We start from the raw sequence: 25,366 nt of genomic DNA on the forward strand, positions 1-25,366 counted from the left end.
GTCTGTCAAATAAATAAATAAAATCTTTAGAAAAAAAAATGCATTATTCTTTCAATTTTCCCAAGGAAAAGACAGTAATGTATTCATTACTACTGTTATCTCAGATAAAAGGAAAATGGGGATCATAGAGTTTAAGTAAGTTGCTGAAGGATGAGCTCAAGGCTAGTAAGAAGTGGTTATGATTAAAAGTTCACAATCTTTTAAATGGAACCCTCAGCAAAACTCATCTCCCAACACAGAATGCCCTTCCACCCTCATCCCTCCAATCCCATGGCCCTGTCCTCCCTCAGACTGCTCAGCAATTCCTCCCTGAAATATGCTCAATCTGTTCCCACTGGTCAGCCCTTCACTCCCCATGCCGCAACACTGCACTGGCTGTGAGACCTTATCCTAGTTTATACTAGGACAGTTTATACTAGAACACATTTCTGTTCTTCTAGAAAACATTCTGACACTGTTTTCCTCACCTTGACCCCTTAACATTTCGAGACCAAGTTCTTGAAAGTTGGGGCTTTTTTTCAATGCCCCATAACACAAGTATACTCAGCATAAGCAGGGCCTCAGTAGGGGGTGGCTAAGTGAGGCCAGTGGTCATTGATGTCTCTAATGACCAAAGAGGCTCCCAGTCTTTTTCATTGCTCCAGGAAGGTGTGGATGACTCACTGCTTACTGGGGCAGATGGGCCATGGCAGGCTGGCAACACTGAATGAAAATAGCTACCATATACAGAGTGCTTACCATGCCAAGCACTATTTTATGCACCATAGGTATACTAAATCCCTATGTTTGGTAAAATGAATCGGATGCAATTAGCACAAAGATTCTTCTCAAGTCTTAGTCAAGAGAAAATAGAGTCCTTCCTCTCTGTATCCATGTGTTATACTTGCAGCATTTAGCTACATCTTATATCTGAGCATATCTACATTTTCCACTGACTCATAAATACCTGTATTAACTCCTATTACGGGGCCTATACTGTGACACAGAACTCAATAAATCAGTGAACTCAATCAAAATCTTAGGAGATCAAAATTCAACATACATATATAAAAAAATCTAGATATCATTTTACTACCTTCCAAGTTTTACTTTAAACAATAAAGAAGTCACTTACATTTAAATTAGTGCACAGTATGTTTTCTTGCTTCATGATTTGGGAAAAAATGGATATCGCTTTCGCCACCTGGTTCTAGAAGAAAGAAAAACAAGTTATACTCCAAGTCATATGAACATTCCACTGCAATCATAAAGATTGTTTATTTTTTTAAGACTTTACTTATTTATTTGACAAAGAGAAAGAGCATGCACAAGTGCGGGAGCGGCAGGCAGAGGGAGAAGTAGACCCCCCCTACTTGAGCAGGGAGCCCAATGCAGGACTTGATCCTAGGATCCCAGGATCATGACCTGAGCTAAAGGCAGACGTTTAACCGACTGAGCCACCCAGGTGTCCCACATAAAGATTGTTTAAAGATAGCAGGATATTCCGCAGGGCGCCTGGGTGGCTCAGTCTATTAAGCGTCTGCCTTCGGTTCAAGTCATGATTCCAATGTCCTTGGATCGAGCCCCAAATTGGGCTCCCTGCTTAGCAGGGAGTCTGCTTTTCCCTTTCCCTCTGCCTCTCTCCTGCTTGTGCATGTGGTCTCTATCAAATAAATAAAATCTTTAAAAATTAAAAAAAAAAATGCTAGTAGGATATTCCTGTTTATGGTGTCCCAGGGGTTTTCAAGTCCACAAAGAAAAAGTTTTTCTCGTAATCGAAAATGAACTTTCTTATATCAAATGTTTCTCCCAGTTGCATCTTACTGAATTTTTTTTAAAAGATTTTATTTATGTATTTGACACAGAGAGAGAGATCACAAGTAGGCAGAGGCAGGCAGAGAGAGAGGGAGGAAGCAGGCTTCCCTGCTGAGCAGAGAGCCCGATGTGGGGCTTGATCCCAGGACTCTGCGACCATGGCCGAAGGCAAAGGCCTAACCTACTGAGTCACCCAGGACCCCTGCTGAACTTTAAAAATGCCTCCAAAACATAATTTTTATTGAAGTAGAGTTAACACACAATGTTGTAATAGTTTCAAGTGTACAAATAGTGATTCAACAACTCTATACATTATGCTATGTTCACCATAAGGGTAGCTGCCACCTGTCACCATACAGCGCTAGCACAATGCCATCAACTCTATTCCCAAGGCTCTGCCTTTCATCCCATGACCTATGCATTCCAAAGCTGAAGATTACTGAATGTTTTAATAATCTGCCTGCATTCCAGTTTTTAAGATGGAGTCATAAAGTTGGCATTTCTCCATATCCCAATGGAAGATTTAAAAAAAGAGAGAGAAAGAAAACAAGATGGAGAAGCAGTAATGCAAACTCCAACTATGACATCACTAGAAGAGAGCAGAAAGTTCAAACCACAGAAGAAATGGACGCACTGCCAACAACACAGGAGACAGAGCACAGGGGTAAGGTCTGGACAAAGTCGTGCACAGAGACCACTGCTGCCTGTCTTAGCAAGAGCCCACCGAGTGGTTCTCAAAGGCGAGGGGCATTCTCTGAAGTATGAAACCTGAATTCCATTTATAGTGATGGTAATGGGATTTAGGACTAGTAATGAGAAGTCCTTTGGACGCTTCTTGTGGCAAAGGTGAGGCTAACCAAAAATTTAAACAAATGAGCTGTATTTGCAGGAAACAATCTGTTGCCACGGTAGTGTCAGAGAATTAGATTTTTCATTGAAAACTGCCTCCGTGCCTATTCCCATTAGCCAGGGAGAAATAAAGCCTACGCATTCTGTAGACAAAACACATTACATAAAAATTCCTACTAGTCTAGAGCATGGCAACATGGCTCTGTTCTCTTTCTGACATGAATCTTCTGTAAGCGGTTGGTCCAAGAAACTTGTTTCCAATGACGAGTACTCGAAAATGCACGAGCACATGATCTATATAGACACTAGGAGGAACAAAAGAGTGAGAAAAGGGATATAAAAATGAGAAAGAAAAACAAAATCAGAAAATAACTGGCAGATGAAGAAATGTTTCCATGGATACAGAGGACAGTAATTAGAAAAACAAACAAGATCAAGTAACTCAGAAGCAGGGAAACAAAATCAGGCATGCCTCAGATTTCTCCACAGCAATATTCTCTACTAGAAGACAGAAGAGCAATGCACACAAGAACCTCAAGAAAACCAAGTGTCACCTCAAAATTTTATATCTGGTCAAAATGTAGTTCAAGACAAAAACAAAAACAAAAAACTAGGCAAATAATTTTAAATACCAAGAACTTGGGGAGCACTCTCCCTCTGAAGAAGGAAGACACTTTACTAGAAGACACATTTCAATCAACAAAGGGATGACTGGAAAACCAATAGTAAATGAATATTTTTCAATATATGAATATATTTAAATATATGTAAGAATGTATGTTTAAATATATATAAGACTAAAACAAATGTGGGGAATATGGTTACAGAATGGAGCACAAGTGTTATAGTCTTGGATAATGAAGACAAAGGGAGAAAGAATATAAGAGAAAGTACGCCTACTGCCTTGTCTTTATTACATGGGGTCAGAAAAATAGCATTTAAAGCTGACAAATCAAGCACATTTATTTTTTTTTTTTTTTTTTAATTTTTTTATTTATTTATTTGACAGATAGAGATCACAAGTAGGGAGAGAGGCAGGCGTAGAGAGAGAGAGAGAGAGAGGAGGAGGAAGCAGGCCCCCTGCCAAGCAGAGAGCCCGATGCGGGGCTCGATCCCAGGATCCTGGGATCATGACCTGAGCGAAAGGCAGAGGCTTAACCCACTGAGCCACCCAGGGGCCCCAAATCAAGCACATTTAAAAGAAAAATGAGTACCATGAAAGGTAATGTATCAACCAGAATTGGATAGTGGAGAAGAAGGAAAATTAGAGAAAAAAGGAAATATACTAGATTCAGCATCACTTACAGTAGGGAATTAACAGGTGAAGTGAAGGTAATCGGAGGACTAAGTATATTAAATTAAGTTATGGTTTTAAAGTAACCACTAAAGCAAAAATACAAACCAAAACAAAGAAAACCACTACATGCTGTAAGTAATTTTAAATGTTATAAAAACAAAGCATAACTGAAACCTAAGATGAAATACGCTGTGTCCACCTAGATGGGTTAAGTTAAAAGAAAGATTAGCAGTGTATCATGAAACAAAGTTCAAATCTATGCAGTCAGTGTACCAGAGATATACAAAAACAAACCAATTCAGAAAGACTGCAAATTAAAGGATAGGAAAATGTGTATAGGAGGTAAATACAAACCTAAATAAACCAAAGAGGCAAACAAAAACTGGGAGCGGGGGGAGATATTAACATTAGGCAAGGGAAATTCAGAGTTGAAGCCTGAAACAAGACCATGAGAGTCACTTTATAATGCTACAGTGACAGATTCACAAGGATAAATGCATTAGTGTTATATCATAACTGTACATATCAACGCACCAAATGGCATAACTTAAACACACGTAAAGGAAAAAACTAAAGGAGCTACAAAAGAAACACACATTCTTAAAAAGGGACTTTAATTCATCTGCTTCAGCTCATGACAAATTCAGACAAAGCAATGCCCCGACCAGACAGGGAAGCTTAGAAAGTTGAAGCAGCAGAAACTAGCAACTGTGCATCCTCTTCAGTCTTTGTCCTTCAATGACTTCCCCAGCACTAGATGCAAATAGATTGCCCTGATATTTTATTTCTAATTAATGATAAACAAGTGTTCTCCAGCCATACTTTACCAGCTGGATAAATAAACTGTCTTGTTTATTTTTGCTGTCCTAAAATCTCCTTTTACCACATAAGAGACGTTTAATTTCACATTTTTTAAGCCTTGGAATAAGACCTCTTGGGAAGGGCACTTCAAGGAGTGGTGGAGTATTCCAGAGTTCCAGCTCGAACTGTCCTTTACTGCTTGTGACAGCAGGCAGATCCTCTCTTCTCTCTGATCCCTGCTGCCTCCATTTATTTGTCCAGAGACGGGTGAGGTAAAAGATCACTGGAACCTCTTCCAAATGAGAGTATTTGGGTTGAATTAAGAAATGTTAAGATGACCCCACTTAAACAATGAGCTGACTCAGGCAGGATTCCTCATTCATGTGAGGTAAATTTCACTGTGAAGAGCATGAAATTAAACTGTTCTGAAAACATTACATAAGTAAACCAATCATTTGAAATTTTCATGTGCATTATCTGAGAAATTTCTCTCAGAGTAGGGCTTCCTTCACTGAGTCTCCACAGAATCCTGGCCAGTCCCTTCTAAGTAGCAATGCATGGTAGGTTCTCAACTGCAAACAAAAACATCCTTTGGAGGCACAGGTACGCATGCAGGTAGCCATGGCAACAAAGGCAGTTGTCTTTTTACAGAAACTTTTTCTTTAGGATACAGTCAGAAGGAAAAAATAAATAAATAAAAACAAGAACAAATGAAAGCAGTCAAGTCTCTCCACTCTCGATTCACTAATGTGCTCCCCAAAGTCTTACCTGATTCAGAGCTAATGCCACAGCAAAACAGGATGCTCTCCTGGAGAGGACTTCTCCTTTGATCAGGGCTTCTTCTCTTAATGTAGTACAGATTTTTAAAGATTCAGGGCTATTCTGGCAGGAGACAGGATTGCTCAGTAAATAATGTCATGTACCTTTAAATTTAATAAAATGATGAATAGTGCTCAGCATTTTGGATTTCCTTTTGTAAGAATTTCCCAGCGCCTATCTCAAGCCACTTAACAGATGAAGCCCCACATAGAGACTACTTGCAGACAGATCTAATTATCTACACATTAGCACTTCAAACCTACATTAACTTCATTTGTAAAGCTCTTTGTCAATTTTCAGAACTAGGGCCTTTTACCACCAAGTGTGTAGGTCTCTTTGTATCTGGGTAGACTGGTTTCTAGACATAAGTACCATAACATAAAAGTGTAAAAATCTCAGTTTGTTACTATATTAAGTAATGGTATAAAGCTCAGCAACACTAAAAAGTTTTTCTGAGGGGATTTCCAGTCTGAAAATACCCACGTAAGCCAAGTAGTTGAAAACGCGACCACTTACGTGAATGTAAGTCATGAGAGAATCCCATGAAAATAAAAACCTTAAAAACAAATCCAAGAACATGAACGACAAACAAATCAGCAGAGAGCAATGGTAAAACTGAATCTTCTTCCTCTGTACATGCTAGAGGTGGATTAGGTTTATGAGAACAGTATTAGCTTTGCATCTATGTCTATCTGTTATGACATGATTCACAACTCAAAACCTAAAGTAAAAACTGAATCTGATGAGCGAAGGCAGTTCCCAGAATTGACCTGGAATTTGTAATGGCTGACTAGTTCAATTTTTCAACTCTCCTCTCCACTAAGTAAAACAAGTTATTTTTAGATACAATATAGGGGAGAAATGTCATCTGGCCTTCCTAAATAGCAGAATTAAATTCTCTCCACTTTATTATACACTCAAGGAGGCATCTCTAAAAATGTCAGAAAGCTCGGTATTACAGTGCTGAATAAGCTGATGCCTAAGTGTTGTGTATTCAGTTGGCCTTCTGTTTCACAAAGAAAATGGTATGACTGGAAAGGATGACACAAGGGTGCCCAGGTGGCTCAGTCAGTTAAGTGTCTGACTTTTGGTTTCGGCTCAGGTCACGATCTCAGGGTCATGAGATCGAACCCTATGTCCAGTTCTGCACTCAGAGTGGAGATTTTTTGTCCCTCTCCCTCCCCTTCTGCCTCCCGCCCCAGCTCTGGCTCATGCGTGTGCATGCACACACACACACACTCTCTCTCTCTCTCTCTCTCTCAAATAAATAAATAAAATCTTAAAAAAATAGAGAAAGGATTAGTTAATAATCTAGCAATGAGCAAACTAAGACTCTCAGGCCAAGTCTAGCCTATGGCTAAAAATGGTTTTCACATTTTTAAAGATTTGTAAAAATAAAAACAAATTACAATATGTGAGAGAGACCATATGTGGTAGAGGCCATACATGGCCTCTAAAAGCATTTACTATCTGGCCTTTATAGTAAAAGCTTGCAGCTCTTGAATTCAACCCTTTCATTTCACAAATAAATTAAGTGACCACTTCAAAGCCAGTTAATGCTAAAGCTGAGACTAGACTCTAAGTTTCTCAATTTCCAGGATGGTTTTCTTTCCACTATAACCCCACTGCTTCTCTTGTTTTGGAAAATTGGTATTGCTACACTTTTCAGGGAAGTGTTTTATTATTTATTTTTATCAACGTATAATGTATTATTTGCTTCAGGGGTACAGGTCTGTGAATCATCAGTCTTACACAATTCACAGCACTCACCATAGCACATACCCTCCCCAGTGTCCATCAAGGAAGTGTTCTAATGGCCCATGTTCATTCACCTTGCCTGGTCTTTCTTCATTTTTGCCATAATAAGGTTTTGTTACGTTTCCAAAGTTTAAATGACACGAGTGTCTACAGTAACGCACAGAACCTTGGCCGCTGCACTCTTTCAGTTATTCTTTATTTACTGATTCATTCCATCAATGAGGGAGAAATAGTTTCTAAGTACAAAAAACAATCCTGATACAGTAATGACATATGGACTTGTAAGTCATGTTTTCCGTTATCAAAGAGTTCACTTCAATGTCACATACATTTATTAAAGATCAATTGTATACCGGGGCTGTTCGGTGCTGGCATACAAAAACGCCTCAAGCCTTACCTCTAGAGGGGAGGATGAAACATTCACCTACTTAGAATAATATCAGGCAGTGCTAAGTGTCACATAGGTGATACTAACAGAACACAATTAGAGAATGTTGGGTGATAGACATTTTTTTCAACTTTGAACCACCAAAAAATTTACAGATAACAATAAAGTAGCCCTTGAGTTCACTGATTAAGAATGGTCAGATTTCCATGGGCAAGAATTACAGAAAAGACTTGTCTAGTGGAGCCCAGCTTGAGCTGAATAACAAGAGGACTGACCCTATAGCAGAGCTTGAACCCAGCATACCTCTTGTTCTCCCTATCTACACAACTGCCAGAGAAGAGTGAAAGATGATAAAATTGCTTTTCCCGTGATAAAACTGTATGATGTGGCTAACTTGAGTCTTCTAAAAAAGAACACATTTAAAATGGAAATATCTGTACCAGATGGAAAAAAGACTTCAGAGGAACTAAATTTTTCTTTGTAGAGAAAAAAAAAATAATAAATTCTCTCTCAAACACTACCCACAGTGCTCTAAAAGTTAAGGGAAGACAGGCTTACCAGTTTGTAGCAAATTGCAAAAGCAAGGACATAGGTATCTTTGTTGAACTTCACATCTTGGTTTTTCATCTCTATCAGTACTTCCAATGCACCTACGAAAAGTGACAAGTGGGTAGGCAGTGTTAAATGCATAGGAAGGAGTTCAGAGTTCTTGGCTATTGAACCCCAGAGTTCTAATCCTTTCAGCACCATTCACTAAAAATTGTATTCCAGAACCACAATAAAAGCTATTTGCCAACGTTATTTAGCAATTAACTAAATTGCAAAAATAAAATAAATAATATACATATATATGTATGTATATATATATATATATATATATATATATATATCTCAAGTCATACAGCAAGAACTAATATTTTAAAACCTATTATATTTTCAAGGTAAGTAAACTCTGGGTGTTTAGCTTAAGGCATGACATAAAATGTAATAAAGTTGTTTTTCAGACCTCAAAGAATGAAATCTCCGTAATTTAGCCATTCATCAGGAATATAAACATCATTTTTGCATGGTCCATTGTTTTTCCCAACTGCTATACTTACACCAGCAAAGACAGAATTTTTCAGCAAACATAAATTCCAATACTTACTTGAATATTTGCCTTTGATAAATAACATATCCATCAAAATATTGAATGAGGTGGAGTCTGAGAAGAAACCTCGTAAATGCTAATGAAAAAAAAAAACAATACCAGTTTGGTTAAAAGCTGTAACTATTTAGTGAATATTTACTCTTATATTCCAGCTTCTCTATCTAGGACTTATTTTTGTGTATACTTTATCCATTTGGTCCCCTGAATTCTCTAATAAATTTCTGATATATCAGGATTTATTCTTCAAAAAAATTCAGATGCTGCCCACTCTTTTGGCTGTCATGCCTTTGGCAATGGGCACACCAAACAAGAGACAGGAGACATGGCAAGAGTTCTCAGAGTTTCAAAAATACACTGAAGAACATGTTCATTAAACATGGCTCACCTGCTTAGGGGAAAAGAAACAAGCCAATTAACCCTGATGGGGTGGTCCTGCAACGTGGGTGGCAGCATATTAATATGAAATGGCAGGTTTCAGAATGCTTGAAAACTGAGCAAGGACAGTCTTACACAGCTGATTCTCTTTTGGCAAATGAATAATAAACAGTAATTCACTTTTTGTAATAATTCACTAAAAGTGGTTCTTGACTTTTTTTCTCAACATTTTTACTCATGATAATGCAACACATGTTACTGAAATATGTCATTATATGCTCTACAAGAGTTTGTTCTTATTTTGGGAACCTACTATGCAAACCCTATTCTAAGGATTGAAAATAAAGAAATGATGAACAAGACACATAACCCTGCCCTAACTCTAGTGGGGCTTATGATCTAGTAGAGCTTAAATTCTGGCATGGGGAAAAAATGAAAATGGGAGTAAAACCTGTAAAAAAAAAAAAAGTTAAAATGTAATTTCAAGTTATCAGTAAGGGCTATAAAGAACAATGAAGCAGGAAAAAGGGACAGAGAAGATAGTAGAAGGTTGTCAGAAAAGGCTTTCTGGGAAAAGATCTCAGTGAAGTAAAGGAGAGCCTCAATAATGAGAATGTAGACCACTCTGGTCTGAGAACATGGGTATGGGATGTCTTAAAAAGCATAAGAAGGTCCAGAGTGGAATGGGCAAGAGGGATGGCAGGCAATGAGATACTACAAGGTGCATCTAAGTCATGATCAGGGGTCTGACTTTGACTCTACGTGAGATGGAGAGTCCTCAGAGCAGCCCCGTCCACAGTGTATGCCATCTATGTGGTTCTATATTTCCAGGTAGCTTCATTAAGAAAATTAAAAATACTTGCAATCAGTTTTAATAATGTTACCTAAACCTCTAAATCCAAAATAATCCAATATATAATTTCAACATGTAATCAATAAAAAAATGAATAAAGTACTTCATTTCTTCTTTTTTATACCAAGATTTGAAATGCATCATGCATTCCCTTATAGCACATGTGATTTGAACTAGCCACAGTCCGGGGGCTCCAGAGAGCAGCTAGTGGCAGCTAGTGGCAGCTAGTGGCTAGCACACTGGCGGCACCACAGGATTCTGGGTAGGGAACACACTAAATTGAAAGTGGTGTTACACAGAATTAGGCTTTAGGTCATGGGACTCAAATTCAGTTTATTTTGCTTATCCAGGAAACTTGGTTGTATATGAGTATTTCAGACATGAGTCTAAGTTTAAAAAAAAAAAAAGGAAAGTTGCATTTTCTTTTTGTTTTTATCATTACACTCATGGCTATCATTACAGCAAAATTTTCATTTCCCTCTAATTACAACACATGATTACTGAATTGTCAAACAATACTAAAAGGTATAGAGTAAAAAGTAAGAATTTCCTGTACTTCTACCCCCTAAAGATAAGCAGTAGGGGTTTCATTAGATTCTTATAGAATTTTAATATATACTAAAATGTAAATATGTATATTTGTCTCTTAGGGAAAAAGTTGGTTCAAACTAATTCACACCATTGCAAAGCCACCTTTTCTTTGGTTACTAATATATTACAGTCATTTTTCTAAGCCATAGGTGTCCTTAAAAGAGGGGCAAGCCAAGAGTTAACAGTTCCACCACACACAGAACACTTTATATGAAGTGTACAAGAAAGAAAGAAAACTTAGGAGGGCTCTAAAAAATACAAAAGTAACCCAGGTGGCCAGCCCTGGCTCCAAAATAAATGTTTCTGACCATGCATGAGTTTATCATGTCTCTAAGACCCAGTTTCCTCATCTGTACAATGGATAGGTTAACAGTATCTACCTTAGCAGGGTCTGTGGGAAACAAATCAAACAGATAAAATGCTTAAGCACATAGCAAATATTGAGGACATAGCAAATATTCCGTAAATAATTACAAAAATAATTATCTTTGCTTTAGGAAAAGAAAATCAGAAGATGTGAAAGGATTCTGAAAACAGAAAAGCACTTTATAATGTGGCCATCAACCAGAAGTAAAAAATATAACCACACAGGAGAAGCACATGAGAAGGTTAGGAAAGGCAATCTTAAGATGGCAGTCAGCTTTCAACTATCACCCACGAAAAACTTCTCAGAGAGGAGGTCAGTACCAGGTCACACCCAAAGCAATTTGCACATATAGCTTTTCTGCACCTGTCCTATACCTCTGTATAAAAAGACTTCAGCCTGTTCATACCAAGAACTCCAAGGACACCTTAAAATGCAGGTAAACAGTGATCCCTTGAGCCCAGCAGCCTTACTCTGAAAATCTAATCCAGGAATAGTATGTGTAAGAGAGATGCCTTTGTTAACATCACTAAAAACACCGCAAGATCAGCACAACGAAATCATGGACAGTGAAAGCAATCAGAAGACAATAACCTGGTCTTTGATGAGTTCCATTGCAGATTCCTCAAGATCCAACTCATAGCACAATCTCATGAAAAGTGGTCCAAATTTATACGCTCCGAAAGTCACATTTCTGTTCTCTGTATGGTACCTGGTAATCAAAATGATTCAATGAGCCAAACAGTGGGATGCAGGGAAAAGAAAAGAAAGATTGTGGAATATACTCTGCTAAACATTGGAAACACAATAAAGCCTGAGGTACTCTCAGTCTGAAGGGCGAAAAGTACAGAAATGAGGATAAACAGAGGAATTCTGGAGTGTAGAACTGTACCAGGCATTTAAATAACAGGGTTTTTTTTAGAGGCCCACATACATAATCATGTGAAATAAAATAATGGAAAAATGTACACTGTAATTGTCTTCTCAATCTGTTAACAACCCACTAGAACTAAGTGTTAGCATACATAGGGAATAACAGGAACTTGCATCAGCAAGCCCATGACAATGGCACTGTTTCTGTGTGGACCTCATCTAAAGGAAGCAGTGAAGTGATTCCACGCTCCATTCCTTTCAAATCTGACCTCTCCATATAGGATGGCAGACAACCTACAGATGTACTTTACAACTTAGACCCATCTCTCTTTTTCTCTGCTTAGGCAAAGGCATTATGTGAGCTACCATCAATTAAAAATTAAACAAATTAAACACCATTCTGAAATTTCATTTTAGGAAAAGGCTAATTTCAAAGACAGTGACATCTTATATGTGGTTTGAGATTTCTATAAGCAGTCAGTCAACCAGTGAGAACTGCAGAACTGAAAATTGCTGGCATAAATTGACTTTCAATAACCAACTCTTTCTGTTTTAGACACGAAGACAATCTGGTGACAAAATAACTATCTCATGATTACATGTAAACCAGATTTTAGTAAGACTCATGTACATAAATCACACACACACTACAGGGAGATGCTGACTTTAAAGACAGAATACTTTTGACCATTGTGTTGAAATCACAGAGGAAAGTCACAGTAACATTATGGATAGTGTATCCTAAACATATATATTGCCAAATAGAGTAACAATATGTACTTTTATTTGTTTTTTTTTTTAAAGATTTTATTTATTTGACAGAGAAAGAGATCACAAGTAGGCAGAGAGGCAGGCAGAGAGAGAGGGGGAAGCAGGCTCCCTGCTGAGCAGAGAGCCCGATGTGGGGCTCGATCCCAGGACCTTGAGACCATGACCTGAGCCGAAGGCAGAGGCTTAACACACTGAGCCACCCAGACACCCCCTTTTTTTTTTTTTTTTTTGAAGATTTTATTTATTTATTTGAGAGAGAGAGAGCAAGCGAGAGACTACAAGTGAGAGAAAGAGAACAATCAGGGGGAGGCTGAGGGGTGGGGAGAGGACAGAGGCAGAGAGAGAAGCAGGCACCCTGCTGAGCAGGGAGCCCAACACAAGGCTGGATCCCAGGACCATGGGATCATGACTTAAGCTGAAGGCAGATGCTTAACTGACTGAGCCACCCAAGTGCCTCAAGAATATGTACTTTTAAAGATACATTTCATAAATGAAATATAGAAGTAACAAAATATATTCATTGTTTCATTACAAGTTATGAATTAAATTATATCAAAACTTCAGTTGTATACCTTAAATACACATGACCTTTATTTGTCAATTATACCTCAATAATACTGGAGGGAAAAAAGAATTAAGTTATTAAAAGGCAACACAGTATAGTGATTAAGGATTTTTAGACTCTGATTCCAAACTGACAGTTGAAATCCCAGCTCTTTTACTAACTGTATAATGAGGAGCAAATTAATTAACCACCCTATGCCTCAATTTCTTCACCTATAAATGAAGATAAAAGTTCAATTCAAAGAGTTTTTGTGAGGATTAAATGAGATGGCATGCCTAGCACACAGAAAACCTTCCATATATGTTAGCTCTTAAGAAATGTAAGGAATGCCATGGAAAATACCTTTAAAAATCAAAATATTCCGAGGCGCCTGGGTGGCTCAGTGGGTTAAAGCCTCTGCCTTTGGCTCAGGTCATGATCCCAGGGTCCTGGGATCAAGCCCCACATCGGGCTCTCTGCTCAGCGGGCAGCCCGATTCCTCCTTTCTCTCTGCCTGCCTCTCTGCCTACTTGTGATCTCTGTCTGTCAAATAAATAAATGAAATCTTAAAAAAAAAAAAACAAACCACACGATCTTTGCACATAAAAAATCAGTGAGAAAATGTATGAAAATATCAATAGTGGTTGATTCATTCAGAGGTGAAACTCTTGCTTCTCCCCCTGCATGTGGGGTGGCCAGCTAACTTGCCTTGAACAAGAGGATGTGACAGAAGTGAAGCTGTGCCAGTTCTGGGCAGCTTTACAAGGCCTGGAGCTTCTACTTGTGCAGGGTGCAAGTGCAGCCCAGCTAGACTCATGAATGGTGAGACATTCCAAGGGGAAAGAAGGGCCACATGGACTCAGGCATCAGAAATACAAGTGAAGCTTCCTGGACCTTCTAGCTCAGCCTAGTCAGCCTTGCTGACTATGGATCAGCAAGTGACTTTAGCTGACACCAATAAAGAACTGCCCAGCTAACCAACTTCAATTCCTGACACACAGTAATAATAGAGAAAAGACAGTAATAGATGATAGAGAAATAATAAACAGTTGTCTTTGTTAAGCCATTAAGTTCTGGTGTGCAAAAAGAGACAACTGAAATACCAGAATTTATGACACATTTCTTCTACTTTTTTGGAGTTTTCAAACTTTCAATGAATTTAGTATAATACTGTGTTTTTTCCTTTTTAAAAACAACATTAATTTTTTCACATTATAAAACTGATAATGCCCATAACATACAAGTTTAAGAAATCAAAAAAGTTCATATTTAGACCAAAAAAGATGTGTAATTGCCAGAGAACTACAGTTAACTTTTGGTACATATTCTTCCAGTATTCTATATGTAAACACCTAGTAATTCTCTCTACAGGTGTACAATATAAATGCAGGTCCTTGTATAGCAATATATCTTTCAAGAATGGTTAAGAAAAAAAGGGGGGGGTGACGGAGTGGCTAAATGATGGACAATGGGGGCGCTGGGTATTATGCAAGACTGATGAACTACAGACCTGTACCCTTGAAATAAATAATACCTTATATGTTAATTAAAAAAAAAAAGAGCATGAATTTGATTTCAGAAATGAAGCCTGTTGATTTTGGGTCATACACTTCCTGAGTAAGCGAAACCTTTGCTGGGTTTCCCAACTGCAGGTTATTACCCCTGAGTTCCCCTGACATGGGAAACTGACAATGAAACATAACAAGCATAGGCCAGGAGGAGGGAGCTGAGCCAGAAGTCTCCTGAAGTGATCCAAGTGAGATAAAATGAGGCCTGAACTAAGGCGCTGGTAATGAGGACGGAGAGAGGAAGGCTAGAGATGAGAGATACCAGGGAAGTGGAAGCAGTGGGATTTGTTATCTTGTCAGGGAGGAGAGCAAATGAGATTAGGGGAAAGAGGTTCCCTGGTGTCTCCTGAGAGGCAATTTGTAAAAGTTGAATGTGAAGACCCAGGGGACACAGAAGCAGAGTTCATCAGGCTGGTGATTTCTTGAGGCATGAATTCAGTACCTGGCATATAGAAGGAATCCAGTAAGTGTCTGATAAATGAATATAAACGTCTGGAACTCAGTGCAGGCAGGTGGACAAGAGATCTGAAAGTCATCAATGCACAAGTGATAGCTGAAACCTGGTTAAATGGATGAGATTGTTCAGGCCAAAGAACAGAGTGAGAAGAGACCACAGCTGGCAGAATTCTAAGGAAATGCCTCACCTGTAAATGACATTTTTAACCAGTTCCATATCGTCCCTGGATTCGCACAAATGAAGCAAGGTTTTCAACTCCTCCTTCAAGATGAGCTTGTTCTGAGTCAATTTCTCTTCCATGTTTCTCAGATAGGTTGCTGGAAGAAAGCATGGTTTAATGGTCATCACTCAGGCTGACTGGGACTATCAGGAATCTGACCTCAAGAAGAAAGGGAAGCCGGATCCTGGTACATTGCAAAGGGGCACTTAGCGTGGCTTATGGCCATGTAGCTCCCATCACTGGCTAGTCTCCTCAAGAACAGTGTCACAGAAGGTCTGTGAAGCAAATTCTCTGTGCTATAGACTGAAAGCCCACTCAGAACTTTGTAGCATACAATTTCTGGGAGTAGGAACACAAGAATATGCAATTTTGACTACCTTGGTGATTCACACATTGAAGTTTAAAAACTCATGTCCCAGAGGCTTACCTCAAAGAACTGCCCCTATAGGTGACCCATTAGGAGACTTAAAAAAAAAAAAAAAAAAAGTAACCAAGACATCCAAACTATCAACTGGCAGGGTACCTAGCAGGAAAAGTGAAAGGAAAATATGCTCATTTCTCTTGGTCTCCCTACTCAGTTGTCAGAAAGCATGCCACAGTACTACAGAATGTACAGGAGGTTAAAAAAAAACTACCCTCTAAATAGCCGTGAACACTCTCTGTAACAGAATCATATCAAGGTGATTATACTCTATCTCTGTTCCCTGCCTTGTATTTAATTGACTATGGAAACAAATACCAAAAGGAAACACTGCTTCTTGGCATTAAGAAAAGACCAGATTCTCAGCAAAATGGGGGGTGAAATATGGCAGCACCAAAGAAGCATGTGAGCTGCCAAGAGAAGTCTACAGGTTTTGCTCCAAGACGCAGAGCTTTGAAGGAAGGCTGCTTAAAGGAATGGCACAATACACATTAAAACACGGAAGCTGAGGCAGACACTGTTCTCAATTTAGAAGAAAGGAAGGCCCACCTGGTTTAGGTTAATGCTATGGACCCTCCAATCTTTATTTGCAGAACAATATCGCGGTTAAAGGTTTCCATGCCACTTGTATGCTACGGGGAGATGCTTGCTTGTGAGACTTGATTTCTCATGTGTAAAGTAAGGATCATGAGAGCTACCTCATGGGATATCCTGAGATAATGTATGTTAAGCATTTAGCACAGGGCCTAGCATATAGTAACTGCCAGTAAATCATACACTGTTCCCATTTTCATTCTGTCCCTTGTCAGATTTAAGTGAATTTACTCTATTAACTGTTTCTAAACAGTTTCTGTTTCTAAACTGTTTCTAAACAGTTTTAATGAGATGACTTTACATCTTATACTTTTTAATAACCCTTAAGAATGCAAAATTTCAATAGCTGCAATTTGCATTTTAAAACAAATAATTAATATTTAAGTGCTTGTAACACAAAGAAAGCTTAGTTATGGTTCCTGCCTTGAAAGAACTTAGTCTTTTTGAGAAAACAAGATATATTTATATAAAGCAATCTGAAAATGATGGGGGGGAGTGACAAGTGACCAACTATATACATGATACAGAAAAAAAGAAATCAGGGTGGCAGAAACAGACCAGATCTGAGTGGAGAAGTACCAGAGAGAAAGGAAGGGGCTGGACAGGACTGGGAAAAACTCAGAAGAGGGGAGCATTCTTGGTATGACAAACAGCATAAATAATATCACAGAATGGGGGTGAGGGGTGGTGAGGGGAGAACTATGACTAGATTAACAGGAAATCATACTGGACTCCAGAAAGGGTAAGGTCTACTATGGAGGAGCAAGGAAGCCAGGGAGTTGTGTACACAATGTGATGTATGACGGAGGACCATTGTGGGTTTTCCTAATGAAGAAACATGACGGGATTTTATAAATATCAGTCTGACCATGGAATAAATTGGCACTCATTCTATTAATTGCTTTTCAGAACATATGCACAACTGTCACAGCCTTAGAATGACTATGACAATTGGATTTAACTAGAAAATGACACGAACCCCTAATTCTGCCAACTTCACAAAGCTCCAAAAGGTAAAGGGGTAAAAAGAAGAGTGAGGTAAAATACAAACTGAGTCTCCCACACTAAAGATGAACATATTCTCCCTCACTTTTAAAGTTTATGTTCTCATTCCACACGTGGTATAATGTAACAATATGATTAGTGGAGAGGTGAAGAAAGACTGATTTCTGGAGGGCTAGAAGCAATAAGTATTAAGTGCTCAGAAACAACTGAAAGGGAGAGTAAGGAGATTTGAAGAAGTCAGCAGGGACAACCTAAACTGTTACTGAAAGAGATGAGAGGGCGCCTGGGTGGCTCAGTGGGTTAAAAGCCTCTGCCTTCGGCTCAGGTCATGATCCCAGGGTCCTGGGATCAAGCCCTGCATCGGCATCAGGCTCTCTGCTCAGCAGGGAGCCTGCTTCCTCCTCTCTCTCTGCCTGCCTCTCTGCCTACTTGTGATCTCTGTCTATCAAATAAATAAATAATATCTTAAAAAAAAAAAAAAGAAAGAGATGAGAATATTGTTATGTTTTAAAGGAATTTAGAGTACTGGAAAAAATGTGCAGGAGAGAGGGAATGAATTCAACAAGATTTCCCAAATGCTGAAAGGAGTAAGACCCAGTGTGGTGGTGTGTTTTCAGCTTTTTGTAAGAAAGTATTCAAACAAGCCCAAAACAGGGATAGAACATTATGCTCTCATGTGTCCATCACCCAGGCTCAATAATGACTAATATTTTGATAATTAAAAAAAAAAATCTTTGTTTTAGTCTATTGAATTTTTTAGCCGAAGAGCAAAATATGAAAATGCATCACAGGGGGCACGTGGGTGGCTCAGTCTGTTGAGCTTCTGACACTTAATTTCAGCTAAGGTCATGATCTCAGGGTCACTGGATCAAGTGACATCAAGTCCATCAAGTGATGGATCAAGCACATCCCCATCCCCGTCACTCTCTCTCAAATAAACATTAAAAAGAAAAGAAAGAAAGAAAATGCATCACACATGGGATGGTTTTGTTTCACTATATTTCACTTATGTTTGAAGATGTACTGGAGATACTATGTAAAATGTACTTTTTACTAAGAGGTGCATCAAAAATGTGAAAGCCAATCATCTTGAGCAGTTCTCATACTTTACTGTGCATATTAACAGTCTGGGGCTTCAAGTTTCACATTTCTATGAAACTCCCAGTTGCCGCTGACCCTTGATCCTTAGACTAGGTGGTGTGGATCTAGAGAGGACTGGTTCCAACACTAATTTTAGCATTTCTCTGCGATCCTGGGAAAAGGGACAAGAGGAGAGTAGTAGACTATAGTAGTAGAAAATGAAATGAAAAGTACATTTAGGGATAGACTAGGAAATTAAGAATAATCCATGTCAATTTTTTTCCCAAAGATCACTGAAGGAGACTGAACAGCAATAAAGACAGAAAAAGCCTGAATGACATATCACTGAAAGAATTAACAAAACACATTCAATTACCTTTGGTGCCAGGAAGATGATATGCAATAGCCACCTTCTTGTGCTGAAATTCTTCCAATTTCACAATACTATCTGTAAGTAGGTATCTTTTAGCTAAAACAAATGAAAAAAGTAAAGTGATTTTCACTACCTTGTACTAAGCAAAAACATGCGTAGAACTTGATTGCCTCTAATAACTGATCTTCACTTAATATAAATAATCTATCTGGACAGCTACAAGTAAGTCACTGGTGGAAAAGTAAACATCTCTAAACTACCAAAGAATTCAAATTCTCAGCAAGTTTCGTTTTTGTGTGTGAAAGGAGCTAGTGATTAACTGTATGGAGATGGGTTGAGAGGAATCTGGGAGGTGAAAGACAAATATACATTCCCCATCTAGTTATGGGATTACAAGTGAATAAAAAAACAAAAGCACAAAACTAAAGGTTACTGTTTAAACATCAGACTGGTAGGTCTAGTTTTGGTTTAACTAGGTGGAAACTCATAGTGTAGTGCAAACAGCTAGCTTGTGACCACTGGAATTCCTGGTTCTGCCATTTGTGAAATCAGGAGTTAAGGCCTCTCAGAACTGAACTGTCGGTATCCTCCTGATGTAACAAATCACTGACCACAGCTTAGTAGAAAAGTTTGGGAAACGTTTTTTTTTTTTTTCTTTCGGATGCTTGCCTGTGCATGGAGTGGAGCTTGGTCAAAGAATCATGCACTGAAGACCTCTCTATACCGCAGTAAAAAGTGTTGTTTATGGGAGACAGCCCAGAGAACTGTTAGAGCAGGGCTGTCCTACTGTGCTGCCTGAGTGCAAATCCCACCTTGGCCTAATGACTTGGCCTTGCTGTCTCCACTTCCCTAAAGAACAGAACCTCCCTCACTGAGGGTTGTGAGCAGAAAAGGAATTAAAATACGTAAAATGCATAGAATAATACTTGACACCAAGTGTTAAGTATTTTATTATCACTCCCCAGTATATTCAAAGTTCATCATTTCCGTAAACTTATTAAGGGACGATTTTACAGATGAAGAAACCTGCACGAGGTCTTTCAGGTTATTAGCCGCAGAGCTGGGGCGCGAAACTCGGAGAGGCAGACCCTTGCTACCAAACTGCAGGACAGTCCACCCAAGGGAGAGAGGGATTTCCAGACACCAGCGTCGTCTCTTCCGAGGGACTACTACAGCCCCGAGGTCGAGACTTCAGCCTGGCTGTCCTTTGGTTCCCAGGCACAAGGAGGGCCAGGGCTGCACACGCACGCAACCAGAGGACGAGAGAGCAAGCTGCGGGGCTCCAGGCCAGTAAGTGACTGAGGCGCTGTTATGTCCCCCAAGGGATGCCTGCTGTGGTGTCAATCTCCCTTCTTTCCCATTCCTCCCCTCCTTCACGACCAGAGGCCGCAGATACCTCCGAGAGGGCAGCGGCAGCACGTGGAGCCTGAGCCTCCCACCCCAGGATACACCGAACTCCGCAGCGCCTGCAGAAGGTCGTGCTTCGGCAGGCGAATTGTGGCAGCCATGCTGTCCCGGGCCACACCAACCACGGGAACTGGGGGAGGGGGGGCGGAGCGTCGGCCTATAACCCCACCCCTTCCTCTGCCCGCAATCCCTGGATGTTCGTCCTCTTGGTATGTTCCAAGATGGCAGCCCCCATAGTGAGGCGTTGGTTTCTTGTGGCGCGGAAAGTGCCTCTGCCTCCGCTCTTCTTGGCAGGTTGGTGGCTGTTCTGCTTCTGTGGGGCTACTTCTTTAGTCAGCTGAGAGCTCTTCCTTAAGTGAAGGGAACCGTGGGCTTTCAAGAGGACAGGAAATGCTTATGGGATCTAGTTGCTAGAGAAACCATTTGGAGCGTTAGGTAGCGCGGAAAGGGGGAGTGTGGCCTCGGATCCGTCTCCTTACCCAAAATACTGCTAGTCCGTCCAGAGGTGTGCAGAGTAGATGAAGTTAAGGCGTGAGGCCTTTTGCGTAAGATTTGCAGGGTTTGTGTTAGGGTGGTCGTCTCTTTGCTGACCATGAAGAGCCCAAATGTTCCCACTTCAGAGCTAGGAAGTTTTCCTCTCTGCTTAAGTGTCTTTGAAGGGGCGTCCTAAACCTATTTCTCACCACTTCACAATTGAAGACTTTTGGTCTCCACTTGGGATAAGAATTTCAGTACTAATTTCTCATCCGACGACCTGGGGCAACTTTTTGAGTGACCTTTCAATGCCACAGTTTTCCACGTGTAGAGGCCATAGCTATTTCCCAAGTATAGTTGACCCGAAAACAGCTCAGGGGTTAGGGGCATGATGCCAGGCAGTTGGAAAATTGTGTGTAAGTTTTGACTCTCCCCGCACTTAAGCCTACTGTTGACCTTACCCATAGCAAACAGTACATTAACACTTATTTTTTATATTTTATGTAATTGTATAGTGTGTTCTTAAAGTGAGCTACGGAAAATGTTACTAAAATCTTAAGGGAACTAAGCTTTAGAGGACTATACTGTATTTACTGGAAAAACAAAAACTGTGGTAAGTGGACCCCTGCAGTTGAGAGTGGTATTCAAGGGTCAACTGTACTTGGATATTTGAGTAAATGGCACCTCACTCAAAACGTTTTTAATGGATCTGCGTAAAGACATTAGGAAAAGTTGACATTTATACAAGCTAAATCCTGATAGGTGTATGATTATAGGACTAAAATGCAATAATCACAATTGATGTTTCGGGTGCCATTTATCTTCTCTTTCCAACATACTTCCTCTAGCTCCTATTAAAAACCAATACTTACACTGTTGTTCACAGTTCTTTAGGAACAGCTATTAAATATCAATTGAAAAGTCATTGTTGGCCTCTAGGTTTTCTGAGGATTAACTGATTGACCTAGCAGGTGAAAATGTTTAGTGCCACACATTAGGTAAAGCAGTATGTGCAGTACCTGGTGTCTCTGTGAGAATTAGCTGCTGTACCTGTTTGCTAGCATACTTAATTTTATGGCTCTTAATAAATGCTTTTCAATTTACAGGACCTTGAATTGTATATCAGGGAGAATATCACGGTTGCATAGTGTTTGAGGCAATCATCTAATATTAGATAAGGGTGAACTGAGAGAATTTTCAGTTAGCATTTTGTTCTTAAACTGGTGAACTTGTAGTGGGATATACCTGTGTTGTTACATTGTAGTAACTACTAGCTACGTGTGGCTATTGAAATTAGTCAAACAAATAAGAAATTCAGGTTTTTTTAGTCACATTAACCACATTTTAAGTGTTTAGTAGAGACGTGTAGTTAGTGGCCACAGTTGCACAGCTCAGAATTGAACATTTTCATCAGTAGGTGCTATTGAATAAGCACTAAGGTAGATCATAGAAGCAAGGAGTCCTGAAAATCAGGAACTGGGAAGCTATAAGACAAGTAATAGAAGTATGCCAGATGGGCATTAGGGACCATCCCAGATTTGAGAATGCAGATAAGATGATTGACTTTTTTTAAAAAATATTTTATTTATTTGACAGAGAGAAATCACAACTAGGCAGAGAGAGAGGAGGAAGCAGGCTCCCTGCGCAGCAGAGAGCCCAATGCGGGGCTCGATCCCAGGACTCTGGGATCATGACCTGAGCCGAAGGCAGAGGCTTTAACCCACTGAGCCACCCAGGCGCCCCAGATGATTGACTTTTAGTCAGCATAACATCTTGAGCCATTAAAGAATAAGGGGGGGGGTGTGCTTGAAAACTAGAAAAGTGATTTAAATTTATGAAGAGAGTACAGATAGCAAATGTATTGGGACCTATTACGTAGTGAACATTCGAGTAGGCACTTAACATGCCCTCATTTCAACTGTTTAACAAGGCAATCTATTTTACATATCATGAAAGAGGCTCAGAGACTGTGCAACTTGCCCACATTTCATACCATTTATTAGCCAGGTAAGGATTCCAGCTTAAGACTTTGTGCCTAAAGTGTATCTGTGTTAACAATCACACTGGTTTTCTTTGGATGGAAAACGTTTGGAGACATTTGTCTGAAGGCCAAAATAACTGTAAAATGAGTAAGTATATAGAACCAATCACTTTCACTAAACTTTGAAATTCTGGTCTTCAGAGGTATCTTTTTTAGAATTGAATAGAGTAAATATTTCTTTTGATGGTGGAGAGTTCGATCTTAGAGAGTATGGTTGCCCTCAAAGCTAACAGGCTAAAGGATAACCAAGTTCAAGAAAGGTTTATATATACTATCGGGTGGCATTTGCAGAGTGGGATTAATCAGACAGACCTAAACCTGGGAGGCTATTAACGTTTTATCCACTTACTACTTTAGTCTGATCTGAGAATTAATACTGTATCACGTGGAAAGTTGTTAGAAATAGAGTCTCGGTCGCTACAGAAGACCTACTGTATTAGAACCCTCATTTTTTTCAAGGTTCACATACACATTAAAGTTTAAGAAACTGATTTAGATTTTCCACTTTACCATTGTTCACCCAGTTTAACATTCTGACTTCAAGGAAATCTTTGATTCTAATGTTAATATACATACCTTGCAACTACTATACAGAAATGCAAAGATTTTTTTAAATGATGTCATTTATACAGTATCAGAAAGATAAACATCTTGCTTTAAAAGGCTTACAAAAATGGAATGTTTGTCTTAAGGTGTAGTAATTTACTACTGCTGTTGTAACAAATTACCACAAATTAGGTGGTTTAAAACCATACAGGTATTATCATACAGTTCTGTAGGTCAGAAGTCCAACGTAGGGTCTTTCTGCGCTAAATTCAAGATGTTGAAAAAGATGGGTTTTCTTCAGCAGTCTCTAGGGGAAGATCTGTTTCCATGTCTTTTCCTTCTTTGGGAGACCCCTTACATGCCTTGGCTGATGCTCCCCTTTTTCAATCATCTTGAACGTGAGCAAGTCAAGGCCTTATATCACTCCATCCTTCACACATCATAATGTTGCAGGATTTTTTTCTCTGTTGGTGCCTGCAGTTCTTGGTCATGCCATTTCAAAGAATGAAGAGTTAAACCAGACAGAGTGGTGGGCAGCAAAGCAGGGTTTATTGAGCAATAGCAAAATCATAGTAGAAGCTCCCAAAGGGGTTGCCACAGGAGTTTTTTGTGGGCTTGTTGGTGGGCTGTTTCAATCTGATTAATTCTCCATGTATCTGTCATCCAAGCAGATTTTTAGGTCACGACGTATCTATTTTATGGGAAGGGGTGGAGGGCTCCTTCCAGAGTGATGTAAAATCCTTTTAAAGGTGGTTTCCTCTTGGGGGGCGGGGGAGGTTGTCCCTGCGTGACTGCCTTCCAATAATCCTTCATCAGTAGTACCTGCCTTCCCCCCCCTTTTCACTTATAAAGACCTTGTGATTACATTGGACTCACCTGGATAACCCAGTATACTCGCCTCATTTTAACACTGATCGATTTGGTGATCTTAATTTAACCTCAATACCCTTCAGCTATGTATCCTAACATTCACAGGCTGTGGAGATTAAGACGTGGACGTCTTGGGGCACCTGGGTGGCTCAGCGGGTGAAAGCTTCTGCCTTCGGCTTGGGTCGTGATCCCAGGGTCCTGGGATCGAGCCCCTGCATTGGGCTCTCCGCTCAGCGGGGAGCCTGCTTCCCCTCTCTCTCTCTGCCTGCCTCTGCCTACCTGTGATCTCTGTCAAATAAATAAATAAAATCTTAAAAAAAAAAAAAGACGTGGACATCTTTTGGAGGGTCATTATTCTGCCTACTAGACTTGGCCATTCATTCCTACATTCCTACATTTATCATCAGTTTCTTTTGGTCTAGGAAAATTTTCCATTTGCCAGATACAAATTTTTTTTTTTTTTAAAGATTTTATTTTATCCTTGAATCCATATCCTTTTGTTCTATACTCAGTGGAAATGGAAAGTGATTATTGGTTACTTTCTTACAAAGCAAACATTTAAAGGTTCATGTATATAAGGGTTGCTGGGTTTGCCATTTATAGATTTACTGGTCCTCACTTGTTTGTTTTCAGTTCATGTGACCCCCTTGAACAACCGTACACAAAGGGCATTCTTGGACTCCTGTCTTTCCCCACCATTACCTTCTAGAGTATGAAAGGGTGATTTCTTATGCTAGAAGCATGTGCTAGAAGAAGAAACAGAGAATAAGTAAGAAATTATAATAATAATAGAGAATACGTCGCTGGTATCCTGAAGTTTATATAGCTTAATAGTCCTTAGCTCCAGCTCACATACAGAAGAGCTGCTTTTGTTTCCACAGAAAGGAGACAGCTTCCTGGTTTTAGAAATTGGAATTCAGTTTGTAAAGAAATGCTGCTATAAATTATGAATGGGTTAGCTGAATTTATTCTTTTGCTTCTGTGTAAGAACATGCAGGGACCTTGACAGTCACCAAGGTCAGCTCCTTCGTTTGTAACTGCAAGATCCCTAGTTTTCTACCAGCTGGTAAAATTCAGACCAAA

General features: G+C 39.5%; 2 protein-coding genes across 4 annotated transcripts in view; one reads left to right on the forward strand and one right to left on the reverse strand.

Annotated features, from left to right (window-relative positions):
• PTCD2 (pentatricopeptide repeat domain 2) overlaps positions 1-20,459 on the reverse strand; it is a 36,011-nt gene extending 15,552 nt beyond the window's left edge. Inside the window, exons 1-7 of one of the 2 annotated variants that reach the window (XM_045998889.1) lie at positions 20,342-20,358; positions 18,949-19,041; positions 11,634-11,751; positions 8,854-8,932; positions 8,265-8,356; positions 5,510-5,623; positions 1,115-1,189 (exon numbers count right to left, since the gene is read on the reverse strand). In XM_045998889.1, coding sequence (XP_045854845.1) covers positions 1,115-1,189; positions 5,510-5,623; positions 8,265-8,356; positions 8,854-8,932; positions 11,634-11,693 — 420 coding nt within the window. In that variant the 5' untranslated portion in view covers positions 11,694-11,751; positions 18,949-19,041; positions 20,342-20,358. Of the gene's footprint in view, positions 1-1,114; positions 1,190-5,509; positions 5,665-8,264; positions 8,357-8,853; positions 8,933-11,633; positions 11,752-15,439; positions 15,570-18,948; positions 19,042-20,341 lie in introns of those variants that run through there. The other variant, XM_045998890.1, reaches the window with a different exon arrangement.
• Positions 20,460-20,555: 96 nt separating this feature from the next.
• MRPS27 (mitochondrial ribosomal protein S27) overlaps positions 20,556-25,366 on the forward strand; it is an 87,776-nt gene continuing 82,965 nt past the window's right edge. Inside the window, exon 1 of one of the 2 annotated variants that reach the window (XM_046000896.1) lies at positions 20,556-20,646. Coding sequence is in view for 1 of the 2 variants with exons in the window: in XM_046000895.1 (XP_045856851.1) it covers positions 20,574-20,646 (73 nt within the window). In the remaining variant the exon portion in view is untranslated. The remainder of the gene's footprint in view (positions 20,647-25,366) is intronic. The other variant, XM_046000895.1, reaches the window with a different exon arrangement.

The sequence above is a fragment of the Meles meles genome, chromosome 3 (assembly GCF_922984935.1).
Source record: "Meles meles chromosome 3, mMelMel3.1 paternal haplotype, whole genome shotgun sequence".
NCBI classification, from domain to species: domain Eukaryota; kingdom Metazoa; phylum Chordata; class Mammalia; order Carnivora; family Mustelidae; genus Meles; species Meles meles.